Here is a 23,855-nt window from a genome sequence, read left to right as displayed (position 1 = left end):
ACAGTTTGCAGATTGAGCCTGCACAAACCTACAAGTTACCCAATCAAAACTCACTTTTAGACAAACCAGACAGTTACTCTCACTTAAAACAGCCAATTTAACAGTGTACAGGACTCAATTTTTCTGACGAATGAGTTACTAAAAATGAATGCATGAATCAAGTAGGGATGCTCATAATAACCGATTCACCATTAAAGAATGGGTGCGTTTTTACTGATTAATGGTATTAGTTAAACGATTAAAAAATATTATTTTTATTATTTTTTAAAAATTGGCTGCATAAATGTGCAACAGATATTTGTTAACTTACGGGAAGGAAACACGTGCAACCACACATGCCTACAGACATATTAAGAAGCAAAATGAAAGAAGAATATTGCGGCCAAAGTTTGACACAGTGTTGATGCCAAACCAGCACTGATGCTGATTGCCTCTGTCCTGGATCCGCATCATAAACACTTCTGTTTATTTGCACAATTGGAGAAAGAAGCCTCAAAACAAAACTGTCTGAAATGTGCGCTGCTTTGGAAGCAAGCCGGCCACAAGACTGCTCATAAACACAAGAATAGTTGTGATTATTTAGCCAACCTTATTTCCATTTGGAAAATTACAGTTATTAATAGTTCTTATACATATCTATTTTTAAATAGCCAACGTTGTCTATGAATCAAACTAATGCAAGTATTTTCTTGATTTTTGCATAATGATAATTTAAAATAGCACCAAAGTTTTATATTATAGCTTATAAAACATGTATGCAAATTAATGCAATATCACATGTAAACAACAAAATTGCTATATGCTAAAGTAGCCTATACTTTACAAAAAGTTAACATATGAGCCTGGACATTGTCTTTATCACACGCTGACCGCATACATGAACCACGAGTGAGATGGAGAAAATAAAAGCAAGGAAGTTCTTAAGCAGACACTCAAGACGTAATCTTTAAACTAATGAATTCTATTAAAAATGTTGACAGAGGTTTGTGATATAAGAATAACAGCGGGGCATTATCTAAATGCACATTTTCCATAAAGTGAGAGCCTGCTATTTTTATTGACGGAAGAAAAAAAAAACATATGATGGGAAAAAACAGCCTATGCCGGTTCTTGGATTCCGGAATGATTCAGTCAGTGTTTCATTTGGTAATCTAAATTTGTCATTTAAGTGAAAAATATCTAGGGCAAGACTATTATTTTATTTAGTTTATTCTTTTTTCTATGGTGTTGCAAACGCTGCAGGAGTGTGAAGATGTTCTGCTGTTAAGTTCTGTTTTTAATGTTCATGTTAAAATAAATCAGTATTTTAAAATGCAACATTTAAGCTGTCAAATACTAAATAGACACGTCAAAATTTTAAAAATTAAATGATAATAATATTAATCTGACCAGTTAACGGTTAATATTGGTTTACTAGCGACGGTTGTCGGTTATTAAAATTAACAGAAATGAGCATCCCTAGAATCAAGCATTTAAATTAAGGAGTAAAATTAAAGTCTTTATGTAAATGATTTACATTTACGTAAAAAGGTGAATTGATGAAGACCAGTTTATTCACTGTATATGCTTTAGAAATGCAAAATATCATCATGTATCATTAATGGGTGTTTTGATAATATACATTAGTCAAAATGAGAAGTTGATCAAAATGTGTATTAAAGAATGCAGATTCTGCAAAAACGACTACTGCTATTGTGTATGCTCGTTATGCTACAATACATTAAGTAAATATGTAATCATTTACATTTGTGCATTTGGTAGATGCTTTTATTCAAAGTGACTTACATTGCAATAAATGTACACATTTTATCAGCTGAGAATCGAACAAATAACTTTGGTGTTGCTAGTGCCATGATACTCTACTTGAGGTGTTTGAAGGTGAATCAGTTATGTTGCTTAGTTACGTGCCCTGTTAATCACCTTGACACATCATCCACATTTATTTTATATTAAACTTATCCGCATTAGCACTAATCGAATTCAAGTCCACTGCAATGAAATGTGGCCAATTTTCGCCGTTATAGAACGAAAGGCTCTGTACTTCAGTACCATCCGGGTAATTTGGAATTTTAACATGCTATAATTTGGGACATACAACTTTATTTTTGAATACTATTTAGGATAGTATGCAAATTGAGACGCAGATACAAATCAATATAATTTCCTTATGTAGTTCTGTTAGTGTAGCATTATAACAGGACGTCATCAGTGAACAGCAACATGGTTGTCCTGTAGCAGCAGAACATCTGGAGCAGAAGGTTTTATTATATTTGGCTGAGGGGAAAGATTGACGAAAAGAAGAAGTAGATTTGGCTGATGTACTTAAATGATATATCACTTTCATCCTCTTCTTCCCTAATTCCCCTGTGGTCCATGCTTACAGTTTTCTGCTGGACTAAGGCTGCCTATGGAATCAAACTCTAGTGATATTTTCTCCTTACAGTACGCTGGTGGTAGAATCATGCAAACGGATGTTGTGAGTCAGAAACCTGATCTGGGATTAGTCATTTAACAACACATCCTCTCTTACCCTTTCTGAAAACCACAGCCATTTAACACGCAAGCTATTAATACAACTATTGCTATCTGAAGTATACACCCTTCCTGCTCACACAGCAAATCTTGGAAGGTTGAAAAACATCAAGATCCTCATGATGCAATACTGTACGTCAATGTACCGTAAAAGATTAGCAAAACTGAAACTGCAGCGAATGCATGGAGAAATTAAATCAACATGTCATGACACACGAGAGAGAGAGAGAGAGAGAGAGAGAGAGAGAGAGAGAGAGAGAGAAATACAGTTTATTATTATTATTACTAATGTTTTATCCTAAATTGTTGGTTGTTAAATATACAGTTTATTATTGTGTTTTTCCCCTTAACTATGTCATTTGTTTTCATACAGTGCTCAGCTAATTGAGTACACCACATTTTAAAAAGTAATATTTTGATCCATTTCTCAGTGAATATAGGCAATGTATTTTGGTGCATTTAAACAAAAACAGATTTATTAAACAGATAGATTTATTAAAATAATATTTTAGTCACCAAACATATTTAGAAATTGAAAGATAATACAATTAAATTCAAGCAAAATATCAGAAAATAAATTACAAACCACAACATTTTTACAAAATTTTTGATTTTTTAAAAATTTATTTCACTTTTTAAAATTTGTAATTAAGATTTTTTCCATAACATATATATTAGAGTGTACTAGTTTTTTGGACTGCTATCATAAGTTATTTTGTTAGATAGGCTCCAGAATTGGCTTTAGTAGTGACTAATCTAATGTATATGCACAAATATAATATTGTATAGCTTCCTATTAAAATATGAATTTAAAAGATAGATTTGTGAGGGATCTACTTATATATGCTGCACTGTATGTCATTTGTTTCCATATGAGAAGCCAGTGGACAAAACTAGTCAGAAATACTATTGCAAACCATCCGAACGTATGTACAGTTGAGTATTTTTTTCTTCTATTTTAACAATAATATATTTTTTCTTTTCATCTTTTTAATCCTCAAATAAGTTTTTTCTTTCTTATTTGTATGTGTTTATCTAAATTGTAATGTGTGTTGTGTTTTCTTTCTGTATGTATTTACACTACTCAAAAGTTTACACCAGGTCAAAAGTTTAAGGTCGTAGTTATTTTAATTGTTATTTTATGCATTTTAATCAAAAAATACATTACAAATCGTAAAATTCTGAAATATTGTACTATAATAAACTGTTCTAAGTAGTTTTTAATTGAACTAATAATATTAATAGTATTAATAATATAATAATAATAATAATAATAATATATATATATATATATATATATATATATATATATATATATATATAGATATATAGTATATATATATATATATATATATATATATTCATACATTCATTTTTATGTTGGCTTAGTCCATTTATTATCCGGCGGGTCGCCACAGCGGAATGAACCGACAACTTATCCAGCACATATTTTACGCAGCCGGATACCCTTCCAGCCGCAACCCATCTTTGGGAAACATCTATACATACTCACTCCACTCATACACTCATTCACCTGTACGCATGTCTTTGGACTGTGGGGGAACCAGAGCACCCGGGGGAAACCCACACGAACGCAGGGAGAACATGCAAACTCCACACAGAAACGCCAACTACTGACCCAGCCGAGGCTCGAACCAGCAACCTTCTTACTGTGAGGGCGATAGCACTACCCTACTGCGCCACCATATATATATAGATATATATATATATATATATATATATATATATATATATATATATATATATATATATATATATACTGTATATATATATATATATATATATAATTTTTAATAATAATATAAATTTAATTATAATAATAATAATATATTAATTCCACTGGATTTTAAAGATGAATTTTCAGGGTTATTACTCCAGTCTTTAGTCATATGATCCTTCAGATATCACTCTAACATGTATTATTATTATTATTTATTCATTTTCTTTTCGTCTTAGTCCCTTTATTAATCAGGGTCACCACAGCAGAATGAACACCAACTTATCCAGCACATGTTCTATGCACGCGCATGCCCTTTCACGCTGCAACCCATCACTGGGGGAAACCGGAGCACCCAGAGGAAACCCATGCAAAACGCAGGAAGAACATGCAAACTCCACAAGAAATCCTACTGACCCAGCCTAGGCTCGAACCAAGCGACCTTCTTGCTGCGAGGCAAAAGCACTACCCACTGTGTCACCCCATTATTATATTATAATTATTGGTAATCGTAATAAAAGAAATAATGACTGGAGTAATCAATTTCATTTGAAACAACATACAATAAGAAAGCAGTTATTAAAACTTTTAATAATATTTAACAATTTATATATATTTTTTACATTTAATAAATACAGCCCTTGATGAAGAGAATAATTTTCTTTGAAATAAACATGAACAAAAGACTGACATCAAACTTTTGACCGGGTAGTGTATATATTACTATAATCACTGATTTTATCAATTTGTTTATGCAATCTGCAATGCTTTGGCAATACTTGGACAAGTCATGCCAATAAAACACTTTTCTCCATTAATAATGTAAATATTATTAAAAAAAAAAAAAAAAAAAAAAAAAGAATAGCAGATTCCACACTACAGTTCTAATAACAGTGCTACATAGTTACAATAATAGTGAATTTTTGTCCAGCTGTTTAAGAGATTAAAAACTTTGACAATCAAAATCTACATCACTTTAAATACTATAACCACACCAGCTACAGTATCTACACAAAATCCTCCTGCTTGCCTGAATTGATGCAATGTTACATATATGAAATATGATGGCTTTTACTTGCTTTAGTAAGCTGCTTTGACACATCTACATTATAAAAGTTCTAAAATTGTACTTTCCATCTTTAGAACACAAATTAAGGTCATTTTGATGAAATCCAAGAGCTCACTGATTCTGCATAGACAGCAAGGGTCATGAAACATTAAAATTGCAGAAGAGCATCTTCAAAACCATGTGTCCATGTGTCCACAGTGGTTCAGCTGCAATTTTATGAAGCGACAAAACTACTTTTGTGATTTCCATTTTAACAAAGAGGATGCCCTGCTTTTTTGCCCAGTCTTACTTATACAAACCAGAATATACAGACCAGTGACGTGCGGTGAGGTTTGTGGCTGGTGAGGAGCATTGACACTTTCAAAGTCAGATTTACAAACATAACCACCCAATATATGACAACTACCAATTTTGTTTTATATCTCATATCACCATTCATCCATACACATAGCAGGTACATATTGGGCTAAAGAAGTATGTAAAATGTATAGCGGTTCAGTATGCCCTCCAAAAGACATCCATCTGGATGCTTCAGACAGCCTATAACATGCAACACACGCAGCACCATGGAGGCTGTGCACGCTCTCTCTCTGTATGCCAGATCCTAACACTAAATAAGTGATAGATATTCGTGAAATACATTACATATTATATGGAAAATGAGGACACATATTAAAAACGTCTACAATGCATAAAAATATTTTAATAAAAGCATTAAATTGATAGCATATACTGAGTAAGCAAAAGGCAAGCGCTCAAGCTAGTTTGCAAGAGATTGAGCAATCTAACATGTGGCCACAGCTCAGGCTACCTCACCCTGCTTTCTCTACGCTGTAATTGAACAAAAAAATACACAAAATATGGTGATTTTGATTATAAAATGATTGAAAATTATTTGAATCATAAATAAATTGCATTTATAGCACTGATCAGTGGACAATTTTTTTTTTATCATTAATATGCATCTCATGATGGCAGGTGAGGATGATGACTGACCGCACGTCCCTGATACAGACATCAACAAGCCTGATATATATTGCTCGCATGAGTGCATATCATAAACTGATGCTGAAGAGAAGAAACTGTTGAATAAAATCATTATTTGGTTTCTTTTTTGTGCACAAAAACCATTCTCACAGCTTCATAAAATTACAGTTGAACCACAAAGGAGACATAGATTTTTGGACGAACTATCCCCTTTAAAGAGTATTAGCATTAAAGTAGCAGATGACAGAACTGCAGCATGCTCTTAATTAACAGAACATTACAGAAGTTAGTGTGGATGGCAATGTCTTAATGGGACATTTACCCAGTATTTGCTTCACATTCCCTTTTAATGCTAATTTTATTCATGAAATCTATAATGGAAAATGTTTGTTAACAACCTTTTTTCATGAAGAGATGACAACCATCATTAAATGATAACTGTGACTTTATTAACAGCAGTAATTGTTATAATATATCTCTGTTATAAAAAGGCAACGCTTAAAATACTATTTAACAGCTTGTCGTACAAGCTTGTGGTTCCCAGATGACAAGTCAGAATGTCATAATTAGAGACTTTCTTTTAAAAAAGAGTTTGGCTTAATTTTTTTATGTGGCATGATGCATTCACTGCAGAAGCAGAAGTGATGATCAGAAAGCCAATCTCCAAAGAGATATTATCAATCACCATAGAGTATTATGTTTCCAATTAATGGTTAATAGAGCACAAGCTTCTTGCACTGTTTGGATTAAATCTATGATTAAATCTAGTCAGTGATGAACTTTATTAAACCAACCTAAATCACAACAATATTAACTATATAAATGCACTTGCGCAACAATTCCGCTGCGTAAAACATGTGCTGGATAAGTTGGCGGTTCATTCCGCTGTGGCGACCCCGGATTAATAAAGGGAGTAAGCCTAAAAGAAAATGAATGAATAAATTTCAGTTCATTTTTATGTTTGTTCAAAACGTCAGTGTTTCTCCTTCAAATTACTGTTGTTTTTAAAATACTTTTAAAACATTAACTGCCCAGTTCCAGTGTATTTCATGTACTTTAATCTTGTTTTCTTTTTCTGCATGTGCGTGTGAAATATTATGCACACACAGCATCAACAAAATGGGAAAATGTTATATTAACATGAGCTATATTTAAAAAGCATTGCAGCAGATCATTCTTTAAGCTTTGCGTTTACTGACCAATAGCTATGTTTTTTTCTTTCCCTTATATTTATTTATTATAACAATTAGATATTGAAACTTACGACCTTACGACCCTTGTGGCGGGTTGTTTGATTTGGGGGGTGTTTGCTCGGCACTGGGCCCGATAATGGAAACAGCGGTTGTTTCGTGCGCCACCTGGTGGATATTGCGTAAAGCACAGAAAAATCTTTTTTTTTTTTAAATGAAAAGGCGGCCTTTCTGCTGCAAGCACTGCAAGTGACTGCGCATGACAAATTGCAGCACCTACGCGTGAAGAAACAGTGGCCACATCTGTAATTCATAATAATAAATGATGTTATAAAAACATAAAAAAAACATGGGTCCTAAACTGACTGTTCTTATGGATTGGAAAAAGGGATGATTCAGAAGAAAATCAATTCTCCAATCTTAAACATTAATTAAATGATAATCTAAGCAAATATTCTTGATTATAGGTTTAAGAGCAAAAATACATTTTCCATTGACTAAAATGTTCTAATTTGTAAAAATGAAACTGGGATATAAATAAATGATACCAAAGCCCTATTATTCCCAGAATCCTACATCATCACTATGCAGTTTATCTGAAATCAATGTCAGTCACCTGTAGGAGTGCAGTTTTCTGGCGAGTGGTCTCCGGTGAAGCCGTCTGCGCAGCGCTCACAGTGCAGCCCTGTGCTGTTTGTTGATGCAGCTCAGGCAGTGGCCCGTGTCTGGATGACAGATGCGAGGGGACAAGCGGGGGTCTCCGTTCCCGCTGCAGTTACAGGGCAGGCAGATGCTGTCAGCGTTGTAGAAGCCATCACTACACTGCTCACAGTTGGGACCCTGGTACTCCGGCTTACACTGGACACAGTAAGGCTGGCCACTTGAGTCTAAACACATTTGCAGAGGGAGAAAGAGGAAAACAAAAAAGATGAGAATGAATTAGAGACACTGAATACTGTATATATACACATAGAAAATCAAGTACACTGAAAAAATTATTCATTGGATTTGCTCATATTTTAGGGTACGTTGTTGCAAACAATTTATATGGATTGTTGAATTTAAACAAACTAAATTACGTTACTTAGTATGTTTACTTAAGAACATTACTATGTTTTACTTGTTGTTTAAATTCAGCCCATATAAATTGTTTTCAACCACCTATCCTAAAGAATAGTAAATCCAATTAATCATTTTTTATTATTAATATAGTTATATTTAATGAAATCCCTGCAGAGCTCGTTTGGCCACCAGATGGCAGAATGTTTTAAGGATGAGAAGAGCAGCATGAGAGGAACAGAGGTCTGTTATATTAACCTATATTGAGTAATTGGACAAAACTGTTAACCTCTGGTCATTTTGTAGTAAAAAATCCCATATCCTTTGTATACAAGTTTAGATCAAGGGCAAAATCTGATATATGAAAAGGCTCATGATTTCTTAAAGGTATAGTTCACAAAAAAAAAAAAAGGAAAAAAAAAAAAAAAGAAAATTTTGTCTGCATTTACTCAACCTCCACAAGTTTTTTCTTCTGTTGACCTTTAGCGTGTTTGGTTATTGGTTTCCAACATTCTTTAGAAAAAAGAAACTGAAAGCTTTGAAACCACTTTGGTGGGTAAATGGTAAATTTTCATTTTTTGGTGGGTGGTTAATCCTTCATTTTAAATTATATGATATGATGACAAGACAGCACACAAAGAAAACTGCCTAAAAGTCTTCAACAAAATATTGCATTAAAAAGCAGGAAGTAGATAAACAAACTGAATGGTAAACACATGGTGCTTTAAAAACCTGCTTTGCTTTAAAGAAGACTCATTGTGAAGATGAACATCAGATAACATTTGGCAGATAACAGAACTGACGTTTGTCGCATGAATGAGTGAAAGATGATACTTTGCATTTGTCCGATGTCCACAGGTAGCAGTGCTAAACCATGACTCAATGCATAGGTGTGTGTGTGTGTTTGTTTCTAATATAGTTAATAACACAAAAATGCTGTTTTGAAAGTGAACTCACAGCTCTTCTTTACTCATTGGTCAGAAACGTCACAGGAACAGTGGATGCTAATAATAAATGAACAGTGTGACCCGCCACTGCAATTAAACTGCTTGCAACCAAATGTGACATCATAAAATCCGCATGATGATTATATGACTGCTGGGAAAGCACTGAGGAAAATACTGAAACATTTATAACATACTTTATCTGTTTCTAAAGTACTGAAAGCAAATAGAAAAGACGCTGATCATTTTGAAGAGCAATTTCATAACGCAGCACAATTTCAGCATCAATTGAATGTCATCTAGTGCTCATTTATAGTGAGAGCTTTCTGAGGAGAAAAAAACCACTGATGAGCAAGAAGAGGTGATTTTAAAATCAGAAATGAGCACAACAGCTTCAATTAAAAAAAAGATCTTTTTCTTTATGCAGAAGTACTTGGTAGACTGAGACAGAATCTGTAATTTATACATTTTTTCTGCACAGCTTTTTAGAATCATTTATGGTTTTGAATCTTAATACAGTATATATATTTTTTTATAAAATTATGCCTATGGTGGCAAGGATTCCTGTTCAATACCCATTTCTCCAATTTTCATTGATCATTCAGAATTCATTCTAATACACTGATCGGTTGCTTAGGAAAAATATATTCTTATTTCAATTCCTACTGATTATCAGTGTATAAAACAGCTGTGCTTTTAGAGTTAACTCTATATTTCAGAATTTAAAATAACAGTATTTTATTTGGATTATTTATCTTTAATAATAATTGTTTATTGACACTTCTGGTCAATTTGGTAATATTTGATATTTGCATTCTTGCTAAATAAAAGTTTTAAATTCTTAAACAGAGAATTGTAGTGACCCCAAACATTTATATGATAGTATATGGAGTACGGTAGAATGTACTGTATATAAATATACAGTAATGACTTTACAAAGCAAGGAAATAGACACAACCTGCTCTCTGTTAAATACAAATATAAGATATAAAAACTATGGTATGGTACATTCTTCAGTTTTAAAGTCACAATTCAGCACATTTTAGTTTAATTCATTCACTATTCATTCATTTAACTGTCATTAAATATGCAATTCTTGCAGTGGAAAGGCAATGCATTTTTTTAAAGGCACGTATTCTACCCCTTTTTCAAGATTTAACATAAATCTTTCGTGTCTCCAGAATGTGTCTGTAAAGTTTCAGCTCAAAACACCCATCAGATTATTTATTATACCTTTCTGATTATTGGGATTTTTTGCTCTGAACACAATGTAGCTGTTTTTGTTGCCTTTAATGCTGGTTCTCCCCGCACACTATTCCCACGTGTCTGTCAGAGTGTGCCTTAACCTTCACCTTGGCTGCGTCAGATACACAGCACAGTGACAGACATGAAGGAAGCAGATCACAGGTAACATTTGTGAGAAATACTACAGTAAGAACGTTCCCAATGATTATTAGATGTATTTGTTGTGGAGCTAACACAAGCCTTTTGATGAGCCACACACAATATCATTACAAAGTTCACACATACAAAGCAGAATCACACACACAGCGCGTGTGTTTATCTTAGCTGTTTTTGCATGCAAATGTGACAGGATACACGGTAATATCTACTGGTGTATGGATATCCCTTATGTTAATGTACAAAATAAACCTGATTTAACGTCCACAAACAGGAATTGAAGCATCTTCTTTTAGAATTGTACTGACATGCAGCTGTGGAGATAAAGACGGTAAAATCGCTGTAATTCATTACACACATGCACTGTTTTACAAATGTTTTTAACTTATAAAACTCATTCTTGATCACATTTGATGATCATTGATGATCACAGAGAGCTGAACAGATCTTTTATTCCCAGTTGCTTTGTGCATCCTGTCTTGTTGATATGATTATATGCGTTTCAACAGAGACATGTTAATACGCGACTGTCAATCAAATGCGGGGAAACCGCACTCCTATGTCACGTTGCGGTGAGCCTCAAAATGGGAGGAATTTAGATCCTATTTTAACATCAGGAAATTAAAAAAAAAAGAGACTTATTGTGTTTATATCACCCCAATGTGACTGTGGACACACTATACCTACACACAGTTCTGTCCAAACAGCTTACAAAATAGGATTTTCATCATAAGTGCCCTTTAAGGATATATATTTTTTCATCTCTAATGCTGTATAACTACAGACTGTATAGAGTCCTATTGCACATTGCTACGAAATTAAAGACAATATTATCAACAGAGCCTAAATAATAAATCCTTTCTGAATTAAAGTGTTAGCTTAATTTCCAAACACCAAGAGTTTGGAGGGTACAGTTCATACAGAATTGTAATCGACTGGATAGCCTTTCAAACTTCTCCAAACTAGTGCATTTTGGAACAAGACTTCAATAAAAATCTAAAAGAATAATAAATAAATAAAACCTGTGCTCATCCCTGAATATGGATGTAAAAATACATTAGTTCAAAGCTAGAAGCAGAATGGACTTTATAACCTGGCCCGATGCAGCAGAGGTAAAATAAAAAGAGAGAAAGAGAGAAGAACTGAGGAGGAAAGAAATGGACAGTTCAAGCAAAACCCATGTTGAGCTATACAAAGAGGGAGGGAGAAGCAATAAGATAGTCTGTGTACCTGCCTGTGAATCAAATACATTTAGCAGAGAGGCAGTTTCTGTTACAGTGAGTCAGGAGCTCTCTGACCCTCCTATCATCCTTTGCTCAGACTCAGCACCCGCATACAGCCACCAGCGGGACATAAAACCCAAAGTTCCAGGCAGTGATGTCCACCCTGGGACTACTACACTGGAAGAAGCAATTTTCCACATTTCTCAAGCATCAGGGCAATAACCATCATGGTAAGATAATGACATAAGGAAAGGACGGAGAGGGACTGAGACAGAAAAGAGCCTATTTGGATATGGATCACCACTATGGTAAAAAAAAAAAAAAGCCATGTCGAGACAAAGAGTTTGAAAGCCGTTTGAACTATACACGATTACTACAACACAGAATCAAAACATTCAGGTTCGAGAGAATCAAAAAACAAAGAGAAAAGGCTGCTGGCATTGGAAGTGAAAAAAAAAAATCAATGTTCTTGCACACACACACACATCTTTTGTTTGGTCTCACCTGTACAGTGTTTGTTTTTCCCCCAAAAGCTTTTCCGCTTCTTTCAGTGGTAGCAAAAACTTGACCGAAAAGTCAGCTGTTGCAGATGTCCCAATATATTACAGCATACAAAGGTTTCCGGTGACACAGGAGAAAAGCTTCCTCATGTTGATGTGACGATAGTATCTAAAATGAGGCTAGTCAATGTTTAACCAGCTCCCAGTTGTGAGGCTGGCAGCAGCGTATGTAGTGTAGTGACCTTATCTTCATCAGCGTCACACGACGCACACAACGTCTGACGCACCAGACTCCCAACAGGTATGGACATGCTCACGGCTACAGACACTCCAGCAATTTAAACACTTCCTGACCACAGTAAGAGGAAAATAACACACACACACACACAAATGAAATACAGTACCTCATAGAGTGTGTAGTGAGTAAAGTTAGATATACAGCAATCATGCAGTGTATAATTAGTTGCTTACATTTTTTACTTAAAATAAATGCAAAACGTTGTCAATGAAGCCAATTAAACAATTGCTGTTAGACAATTTATTCGATTTTTGCGGTAATTTACTGACAGCACTGTTGCCAGCATGTTGTACCGCAACTGCCCGTTACAGTAATTTACCTGTAAATGCATTTTACAGTAGCAGGGCCCTACCACAATTTTATTTTACAGTAAAATAGCCTCACAGCAACTTCTTTTTATGGTAAAATGCCCTTTACCACATTTTAATTTTACAGTACGTCTGTTATATAGTACTTTAACTGTAATTTTTCATTAACCATCTAATTTTTGCCTTCAACTACAGTAGCAGTACTTGATTACAGTAGAATAGTGCAAATTCCTAATATGCAGTAAGTTACTGTAAAAGTTTTACAATGACCAACAATGCAGTGCAGTATTACAGTATTAACTGTAAAGAATGTATGTAGTATTTTACTGGACTGGAGACGCTGCAGTTGGTCAGGTCTATGTCATGTGCTCAAACAATGAGATGGCACAGCATATTCCAAGATGACAACGACAGGATTTATCAGGCTCAAACTGTGAACAAGTGGTTCAGGGAGCACTTTACATATGGATTGACCAACACAGAGTCCTGACCTTAGCCCTACTGAGAAAGTAGGTGTGCTGGAGAAGACTGGAGAAGACCAACTCTCCCATTTTTTTCTTAGCGAAAAAGGTATGAAATTTCAGATGGGAATAAATGCTTTGACATTGCAGAAGCATATTGAAACAATGTCACAGTGTTTTTTTTATATGAGCCGAGTATAATGTACTCAGTGGTTTGACACAATTATTTTATTTAATAAACCTGATAAATGATAAACCACAATTAAAAGATGAAGCAAGATATAATGACTCTATAGGCTAATAGAATACTAATATAAGATAAATGCTAAGTTAATTTAGGTTGTAAACAAACGAGTCACAGAAATTACTTGCCTGAGGTAATTGTAAATGTTATATGGTTTTTAAAGCTGTTTTATTGACATCTTTGGTGGTTTATACATGGACTGAGTGATAATATGGGATGTGAGATAATATTTTGTGTGCTGTAATGTGTAGTAAAGTTTACTCATGCTTTACTGACAGCTGAACTACAGTACCTATACCACATTTATTTCTGTATTGTTTGCATTTCGTGATACAATGGAAATCATTCGAAAGACAAGACTTCGTACATCAAAAGCCATTTTAAGATTCACTGTGAATAATTCACTCTCACTGTCAACCACAAAGCCATAAAGAAAATAGCAGTGGAAAAAAAATCACATACTTTTTCCACAGACTGAATCAAAGCTGAAGCTCTGATGGGACAAAGTAGGCGACTTCGTCAAAATTACAGCAAGTGACAGTGTGTGGCAGATAACAAGCCAACCACTGCTAGGTAATTTTCCATGCAAATTCAGCCAGCATATGCAAATCATTTCACTAAGGAAATCTAGCCTTGGCAAGGAGACGAGAACGAATCAGTTTAAAAGGAGCCGTTTGTAAAGAAAAGACGTTGCAAATTGCTGAGGAAATTTCAGTTGACAATAACTGGATGGGTATATAAACTACATGCACATGCTTAAATTCAACTCCGATCGCAGATTTTCATTGTAATCTTATAATATATGAGACAGCCACAGTGGCAGAGAGAAGATGATGACAAATACAATATGCTGTTCATGCAGATATGCAATTCAAACATTGTCTGTAGGTACTACTACAGTAAAAACAGCAATATTGTGAAAGACTATTACAATAAATGTTTTTAAAAGCATTTGAAATGATATTCTATTTTATTATGCATTTTATCATTTAATTTTTTCCTTTATAGGCAAAACTGAATTTTAGTATCATTACTCATGTCTTCAATGTCACTGATCCTGTGCATGATCATGAGGAGGGTCATGGCCCAGTGTTGGACAACTTTGTTGCTTGGTGCAAAGACTCATTTTTACAACTTAATATCTCAAAAACTAAAGAGATGCTTATTGATTTTCACCGTAACTCTATTTCTAATGCTACTAGTACTACTACTATACTGTTGTTGAGACAGTGAGTGAGTTTAAATACCTGGGCACCATCCTGGATGATAAACTGAACTTTGAGGCCAACACAAATTTTACTTGTAAAAAGGCAAATCGACGATTGTTTTACTTGAGGAAGTTGAAAGGATTTAATGTGGAGAGGACATTTTATTCTTCTTTTATTCAGTCTTTTTTAAAGTTTTGCAGTAATATGCTGGTATGATAATTTGAGGGAGACAAGTAAAAACAGACTTTAAAAAAACATTCTCATATTCTCAAACTATCTCAAAACATTTTGGGAACAAATCTTAATAGTATTGGACACGTGTATGAGGCTAGAGTCATAAGAGGGTTATGTCCAGTTTAGCAGATGAGAACCATCTACTTTATTCCATGTTTTGCCTCCTGCCATCAGGCAGAAGTTACACTTATTCTAGACGAGCAAGGTCCAACAGATATTTGCATTCACTTGTTCTAACTGCAGTTGGGTTACTTAACAAGCTTTATGTTGTATGTTTTTTTTTATTTTACTTTATAATGATTGATTGATTGTATTGTTTACTGTTACTTTTACGTTGTCGAGTGTGACCTGTTGCTGTTAACTGTCAGCTATTCCTGTAAGGCTAATTGCCCTAAGTGGACAATAAAGACATTCCAATTCCAATTCCTTCAGAAATGATTGTAATATGCTGATTTGATGCAGGACAACATTATTTTTATTAGCAATAGCTAAGCTTAATCTTTGAGGGAATGATAATAATAATAATAATAATAATAATGATAATAATAATAATAATAATAATAATAATAATAATAATAATAATACGTTTATTAATTAAAATAACAATTATTATTATCTAATAATTCAACAAAACCAATCATTTCACTAAGTACACATTATCAATGTCTCCAGTTTGTAATATTGACTTTTGGATTGCCATAGGCTGTGAAGTAATCAGAACCAAGAATCAAACATTCAGTAGTCCTGTATGAATCAAATTAATTTTATAAATTAGTATTTATAAAAATAACTTGCTTACATACAAAAAAATAAAATAAATAAATAAATAAAATGCAATGAAGACATTGAACATCAATTGCTAATATTATAAAGACATCCACCAAGACATCTGTTTATTTCAGATGACATAAATAATTGATAGCATTTTTTTTTTTCATTTTACGTTCAGGAACATCTGCACTATAAAGCCCCTTTGAACTCTAGACAGATCAAATAAAGCCTTTGTTTCCCACAAAACCTGACAAATAATGACTGACTGCAGGATTTGTATAGCCATTCAAATTTCATTTACATATTAATAAGACCCAGAAGAGTGAAAGCAAAAGACACAATATAGTTAAATATGTACTGTACTGAAAGATTAAGACTTGTAGGATCTCTGAGCTGTCGAAAAAAGGTTTAATAATTGCACATTCTTTTTAAACTCATCCAGCTACAGTAGTTCATCAAACAATAAGCACAACTACACGACTGCATGAATTTATAATGGCAGAAGGGAGAGCTTCATCTGAGTCTGTCAGTTCTGCTCAAATAATGTGTGTCTGTTTGTTTGGAGAATTCATTGGTTATGATTTAACACCACATAACTAAAAATGTCAAGTCCACATCAAGATAACAATAGGAGGTACTAATAGTGTCTTGTTCGCTGTTCAGGGCAATCGATTTCACTCTGTCAGAAAGACAGGATACATTTGTTAACTCAGAGGCGCTGCAAGCACAAACCAAGAATTACTAAAGCAAAGCAAATCTGCTCATTTGCAGAGATTAAATTACTGACTTCAGAGGGTTTGAGCTACAAAGGACTGATTTCCGAAAAGCAACTTCAAAATCGTTTTCTTCTACTGATTCAGAGACTCAAACAAACTAAACTAAATATGTAAAACAGATACTTCAGAAAGGGGTCAGCGCAGCATTATAATATAAATTTAGTGTACAGTATGAACAGCGCTACTGTATTACACTGTATTTTTTTTTTGAAAATTAAATTGTTCTGTTTAAGACAAAAAAGACATATTAAGGAAAGAAGGTAACAAGGAAGTCAAGGGTGAGTAATAATGACAGGATTTTTGAGTGATCTAACCCTTTAATGGGGCCAACTATTATAATTATCTCTATCAATCCATTTATGTACATACTGTACTACTTCTGTCTGGTTCTCAAATCTGACTGGCTGATAGCAGTGTGATATTCTGCAATATTAGAACTCGTACAGCCTCCTCACCCTTCTGTATTACTCCGCCCACATAGAGTGACAGCAGATCAATAAACTCACTGACAAATATTGCAGCTGTTGGACAACATAATGTACTTTTGAGGCTTTGTTTTAGGCGAGAATGTAGTTGTTTAGCTTGCAACTATGTAGTTTTATAAGGATAGTGCCTGTTTTAAATATTTATAATTTATGAGATATAGTGCTTTGGCATCCAACAGCCTGTCATACTTAGCAGAGCAAAGACAGTTGATGTTTCATCACAAGATGGTGACAGAGACCGCATAATAAGCCCTTAGAGGATAAAAACAGCGTAATTTCTAACTACAGCTGATCAAATAATTATAAACAGGTAAATGACTTTCTAAGTCAACCTCTCTCTTTTGTATGTTGTAGTGCTGTATTTATCCCGTATAATTGTCGTGTATTGAGTGTGAGATAGGACTCAGATATCAGGAATGTATGTATTTTGGCCACTCTTTGTATAACCCTGAGTTACTTTTTGGTTGGCCATCTGTTTGTTTCTAATGAGCCGTCTGTTTTCGCTACTGCAGACTAGTTCAGTAAAAATAAAGAAAGAAAAATGTCTGCAAACGTTTAGTGTTTTTCCTTATCGCAAACACAACAGTAATCTGGTAATGTTTGTGCTGCTTTGGCTTTTTCTGGGTGAATTATTGTGATCTCTCGATTGCAACACAGAGATACTGAGAAATCTCTGTCGACTGATGTAATTTCAAGCTGTTCAGCCTTATAATCTTAAAATGTCAGCAAAATCACCTGTTTTGTCATCACTTTAGACATTACGCTAGAGAATCATTCAAATACTAGCTTCAAAGTGACTTTGGTGAAGTAGCAATGGTTTATACTGTTCTGAAGTCAGCTGCAGATGCTAATGAATGGTGGAAGAAAGTAGTTCCTCATACAAAAGGATTTTTAGACTCTTCGTGTTTGATATTCTTTTTTTATACACACGATTAGGCCGTCAAACTGTTGTATAAAAGCAATATCACACTCGTGGCAGTGGGACACTAAGGCACTAAAATTAGGTGTGAGTGTATACAGCTATATCGCACTGCTACTCATGTGATAATTCTCATATATATTTAAATTTTTTCCCCAAAACATCAGGAGAACGTGGTCTGAAAAATTATTCATATCCTTTTCATAAACATAAATAGCCTTACATTTCAATACAAAAAATCTAAACTAACAGTTACTTACTTCAACAAGGAAATATAGGTTTGAAATATAATTATAGCCAATATTCAAGTACTGTTAAAAAGTTTGGGGTTGATATGATTTTTTTTAGAAGGAAAAAAGTTTCAGTAAGTCTGCATTTAATTAATTAAATAAATAACATATATTTATATAAAAAAATCTATCTAAACTGATAAGTTCCTGCTCAGAACTGAGGAAAATTTAACAATGTAGATTTTTTTTTCTAAACAAAAGCTTTAATTCATTAAAACAAGTACTGATATTTTTGCAGAGCAGTGTATCATAATATATTGAATATATTAAATGGTTTTAAAAATGAGACAAATAAAATACACTGCACACACAAACAGAAAAAAAGATTGTATTCTGCATTTAGTTTGTGAAATTCCCTCCAGCAGTCTGCTTTATACAAGAACGGCAGCACTTTTAATTTAACGTGACAGCACGGGAATGAAACAAACCATCATATTTACATAAACCCTCAACATCAAGAGTTAGCGTTTGCTGTGATGAGATGAGATGTAAGTGAAGAGCTGGCTGTGAGTGCTGAGCGATGCATCCAGACTGTAGATGACCACCAACACAATGAGAGCGAAAAGAGAGAAACAGAGTCCCCGAGCACCAGCCGGACGCTGACTAAAACTGGACCACATAAGTCAAACAGGAGTTGTGTTATGAGCTGTTCGCCTTTTCATCTCTCTCGCTAAAACTCAATATTGGATGTTTGGTTTCATGCTGCCGCTTTAAATGCGATCTTTTGAACTGTGATATCACACTTCCCTACAGCAGAAATGTCTAGTGTTAATGACGTTCATGCAAAGGGCATATCTTTATGATTGAGTTAATCAATACACAATAAATAACCACTCTGGCTTTAATCCACAACACTTAAATGCTTACGAAGCTGTACAGAGCTTGCCAAGCCACAGGATATAAGGTTTAGTTTTTATTTGGGGTAGCACTTAAGGTTTATATACAGTCAGTTAATTTTATTTAAAACAATAGGGCAGAAAGTGTGAAAGAGGATGCAACTGCTACCTACAGTACAGACATAAAGTTCTTTATCGGCAGTTACAATTCTACTAAGAATCTTAACACATTGAAACCTAAACGTTCTGAAACTACTGTTCCCATCATGCACTGGGTATTTTGTTTGTCCAGGCTGTGGAGTAAAGCTAATAATTTAACTCATAATGTACATTTTTTTACACAGATGAATCATTTCTATTCATAAGACCTCAGTTCATCATCAGAAGCCAAAGGGACTTATTTTATTTTATTTTGCAGTTTATTTTAATCTTAAAAAGATTAAAACATGACTTATATAGGGTATATGCACAGCTAGTGTTTATTCCCATACTGATAAACTTCCGGTGAATGGTTAATCTGACTTTTTAAAATTTTATATGGTTCCTTTTACAGCATCGATGCTGTAATGTAATTGAAATACAATCAATTAAATAGACTTCAGCATTTATTTAGATGTTCAAGCGTAAAACAAGATGAAAAGCCATTTACATGCACGCCCCCATTAGGATCAGCAAGCCCAAAAACTCCATCGAATATAAGAGGGTAAAATAAACGTTCATATTTTAAAGAAATGGCGTGGGAAAATTTAATTTAATGCAGTGCTTCTTGTACAATCTGAGACCCAGTTTATATCTTATACTGTATCAATCAGGCAGTGGAGATCATTGATTTTTTAAAGAAAAAAAGACCTTAAACGCACCAATTTTGTAATTGCATACAGTTCACCGGAAGCGCTTGACCCAGGTTACTGCAAAATTAAAAGTCCTTCTGCATACTTCTGCATATACACTATTATAGTGATCACCAAGGATTGAACTAAAAATCCTCTTTAATGTTCTACTGAAGAAAAAAAGTCATCTTTAATGGCTTAAGGGTGAGCAAATTAACTGTAATCTTTAATTGTTTTTTGGAGGGTCAACCACCCCTTTAATTCAGTGCTGCATTGTTTGAGTAAAACTTACAACAAAGTAAAATGTACCTGAACCAGAGTATTGTGAAGTACTTAAGACAAGGGCCAAACAGAATCTGCAGACATTTTTTGCTTTTTCTGTGAAGAATTTGGTAAAAAAAAAAATCTGCGGATTTACGTGGAATGTTTTTGGGAGTATATCGTAACTAAAAACTTAATACATGAAACAAAAAAAAAACCTTTTTAACTTTTATTTAATGTTTGCAATGCAAATCCAATTGGATCCACTTATTTTGGTAAACAAAGCAAGTTTCTCATAATATATCTACTAAAAGACAAAATACTTTACAAACTGTACTGTAAACAAATCATATGAACGTTCTAATATTAGTCATTAATATCCCTTGAATTAATTAAAACACTGAATAAATATCAATTTTCACGCATTTGGACAAGTAAATAAATAGACTACAATGAGCTACAAATCTGCAGAAATCTGCCAATTTCTGCATAAGCAGATTTCGTGTGGGCCTACTTATGACCAATGTTCTATTTGCACATCTACCTTAAGCAAATTTGAATGAATTACAAATACATAACAGTTACTTTAAAACATTTGCGTTCTAAAAAAGCTTCATTTTCAGTGTGGTCTTTTGTGGCTGCTGCTTTTTTAGCAAATGAGACTTTACACTACAAATTAAATACAATCAAATGCCTATTGAACTACCTCTGAAAGTGGTCAAACTAAAAGTTGTTAAAACCCCAATTACACCAGTATTTAGCATCATCCACTTTTATCAAACTGCCAAAAAAAAAAAACTCTAAATGAGGCAGAAAGGCACCATCAACATGAAGTGTAATGTTAAAATGTTCTTCACACTGGGAAGATTTAAAAAACTACACAAGTTCTTTCAGTGTAAGTTTCTTTCAAAGCAGTTATCACTGAAAAAATCTCTCTTGGAAACCTTTATTTTTAACAGAGCTCTTGAAGCGGAGACTTGAACCAGCCACCCTTCAATCTCAGCGGCAGAGCTAATGCCTCCCATGGTGCAGCGCAGGATGTAAACTAATGATCTAAGCCATGTGCTCTGCTCTGGTGCTGAGTGACCTTTACAACAGCACATGTGTGAATTAATCACTTCCATCCTCCTGTCGGTGCTTCCACATTGTGATCCGTTTCCATTGTTTAGATCCCAGTAAAACATTGTTTCCCTATCGAGCTCTATAGAGTGTAATCTCGACGCCAACCAACAGTACATCCAGCTCTTCAGGGAGTTTTGTTAATAAAAGTGTGGCCTTGATGGGTAAATGAGGAATTCATTTAACACTCATGTGCTCCCCTGTACCTCATCAGGCTGCATCATGAGGGATTTACGGCCAGAATAAAATAAGGTCTGTCTGCTAATCAGCCGTTGTCCTGACGGTGCTGGTTATTAGCATACCATTAGCATAATCACTAATCCTCAAAGGATGAACCAGTAGTTCCCAGTTCAGAGTGGACTGCTTTTTTGGATGCAGGCATGATGATGAACGCTTTCTTTCTATTTTCTCATTAAATACTATGATGGGAAGCCTTACTTTTTGAATTAAGATTCAACCCACATTCATAATTCATTAGAAAAGTTTTGGCAGACTACATACCGTATAATCTCAAAATGCTGTTTATTTGTAGCTCTTGCAAATCAATAGCAGAAGTTCTGGAAAAGTCTGGGAGACAGAAAGGAGAGATGAACAAGCTCTGCTAGCTTGCTTTTAAATCCCATGAGCAGTAACATCTATTATTGGGATTTTCTGATGGTCCTCTGTAGGCACCATTTGCATAAATATAATTGGCTGACAATTATAAAACCCAGATGCATTTGCTAATGCATGATTTGATTGACAAAGCCTCCATCAAGGAGAAGAATGTTTGTGTGTGTGCGCAAAATTTAGTTACAGTTATGAATAAGAGTGCAATGCTTAAATACACAATAAAGCTTAAGACAACAGGTGTTTACCGAGCTAAAAAATGTATGTATGTGGTTGTATATTATACACATTACCATGACATGGTCCACACTTAATGGTTAAGTATCTTATGTATCTTAAGCTGAAGTATACTTGGCACTGAAAATGTGCTTTATGCCATTATAAAGCTGAATTATGAAGCATCAGAATCAGTACTTGGTATTGCCACTCACAGGACAAGGATCTGTATTTTCTGCAAATCCTTTGATTGAAGGCATCCCTAATAATATTATATAATATATGGTATATATATGTGTGTATATATATGTTGTATATTATATATATATGTGTTATATATATATATATGTGTATATATATATGTGTATATATATATATGTGTTAATATATATATATTGTGTATATATATATATATATATATATATATATATATATATATATATATATATATATATATATATATATATATATATATATATATATATATATATATATATATATATATATTCACTTCTTTTTCTTTTCTAAAGGCAGCAAACAAAGACTTTCTAGGAGAGCAAAACGACCAGACGTCTCAAAATCCCAAAGCATGTAATTGCGAGTTTGCACTAAGGTTGGTATAGATTGTAGAAATTGTAAATTAAAGTTCTGATTACAGGCGCTTGCCTTCATGAACACTTCTCAAAAAAAGAAGTTAACCATAAAATTAACAACTGAGAGTGCACACTGTCATTTTCTAAAATATAAATTTTTATTTTTATATATATTACAATATGAATAAATACACTACCATAAAATAGTTTAGGGTTGGTGATTTTTTTTTTATGGAAATCAAATCTTTTTTAGAAAGAATGCACTGAATTGATCAAAAGTAGCAAAGTTTATAATAGACAAAATATTGCGAACTGAAATATATTAAGCAGGACAATTGCTTTAAACACTGTGTTTTTTTTTTCTCTCTTAGCAATGACACCAAAGTACATAATTCACTCGCAATATGCAAGCTTTTGGAGGTCTAATAAGTCTGAATTAGTGAATTTATGTAAAGGGATGTAGAGCCAGTAGTTGCTCTGTAAGCAAACATTACTTAAATTTGTTGAGAGCGGCTATTGGCAGCCACTTCAAATGATGAACAGAGTTGAGAAACTCTTTACAGTTTATTGAAGACTGCTTTTGCTGCCAAATTCAGATTTCATATAACTGGCTTGAGAGCATTACAATAATCCAGCATGGACAGAAAGGTCACATTTTAATGCTGTACAAGACAAATCTACAAGATTGGGTAGTTCTAGTGACGTTGTCTGTGAAGTATAGTTGAACATCAATCACAAATACAAAGTTACTGGG

General features: G+C 33.9%; 1 protein-coding gene across 1 annotated transcript in view; it reads right to left on the bottom strand.

Moving 5' to 3' along the window:
* si:dkey-220k22.1 (multiple epidermal growth factor-like domains protein 9) overlaps nt 1-23,855 on the bottom strand; it is a 136,421-nt gene that overhangs the window by 23,299 nt on the left and 89,267 nt on the right. The window contains 2 exon segments of the mRNA XM_056457953.1: nt 8,133-8,211; nt 8,213-8,403. Of these exon segments, the coding sequence (XP_056313928.1) occupies nt 8,133-8,211; nt 8,213-8,403 (270 nt within the window).

Source organism: Danio aesculapii, chromosome 5 (genome assembly GCF_903798145.1).
Source record: "Danio aesculapii chromosome 5, fDanAes4.1, whole genome shotgun sequence".
Taxonomy (NCBI): domain Eukaryota; kingdom Metazoa; phylum Chordata; class Actinopteri; order Cypriniformes; family Danionidae; genus Danio; species Danio aesculapii.
Note: the sequence above shows the minus strand (reverse complement) of the source record. Positions and strands in the feature narration are given on the sequence as shown.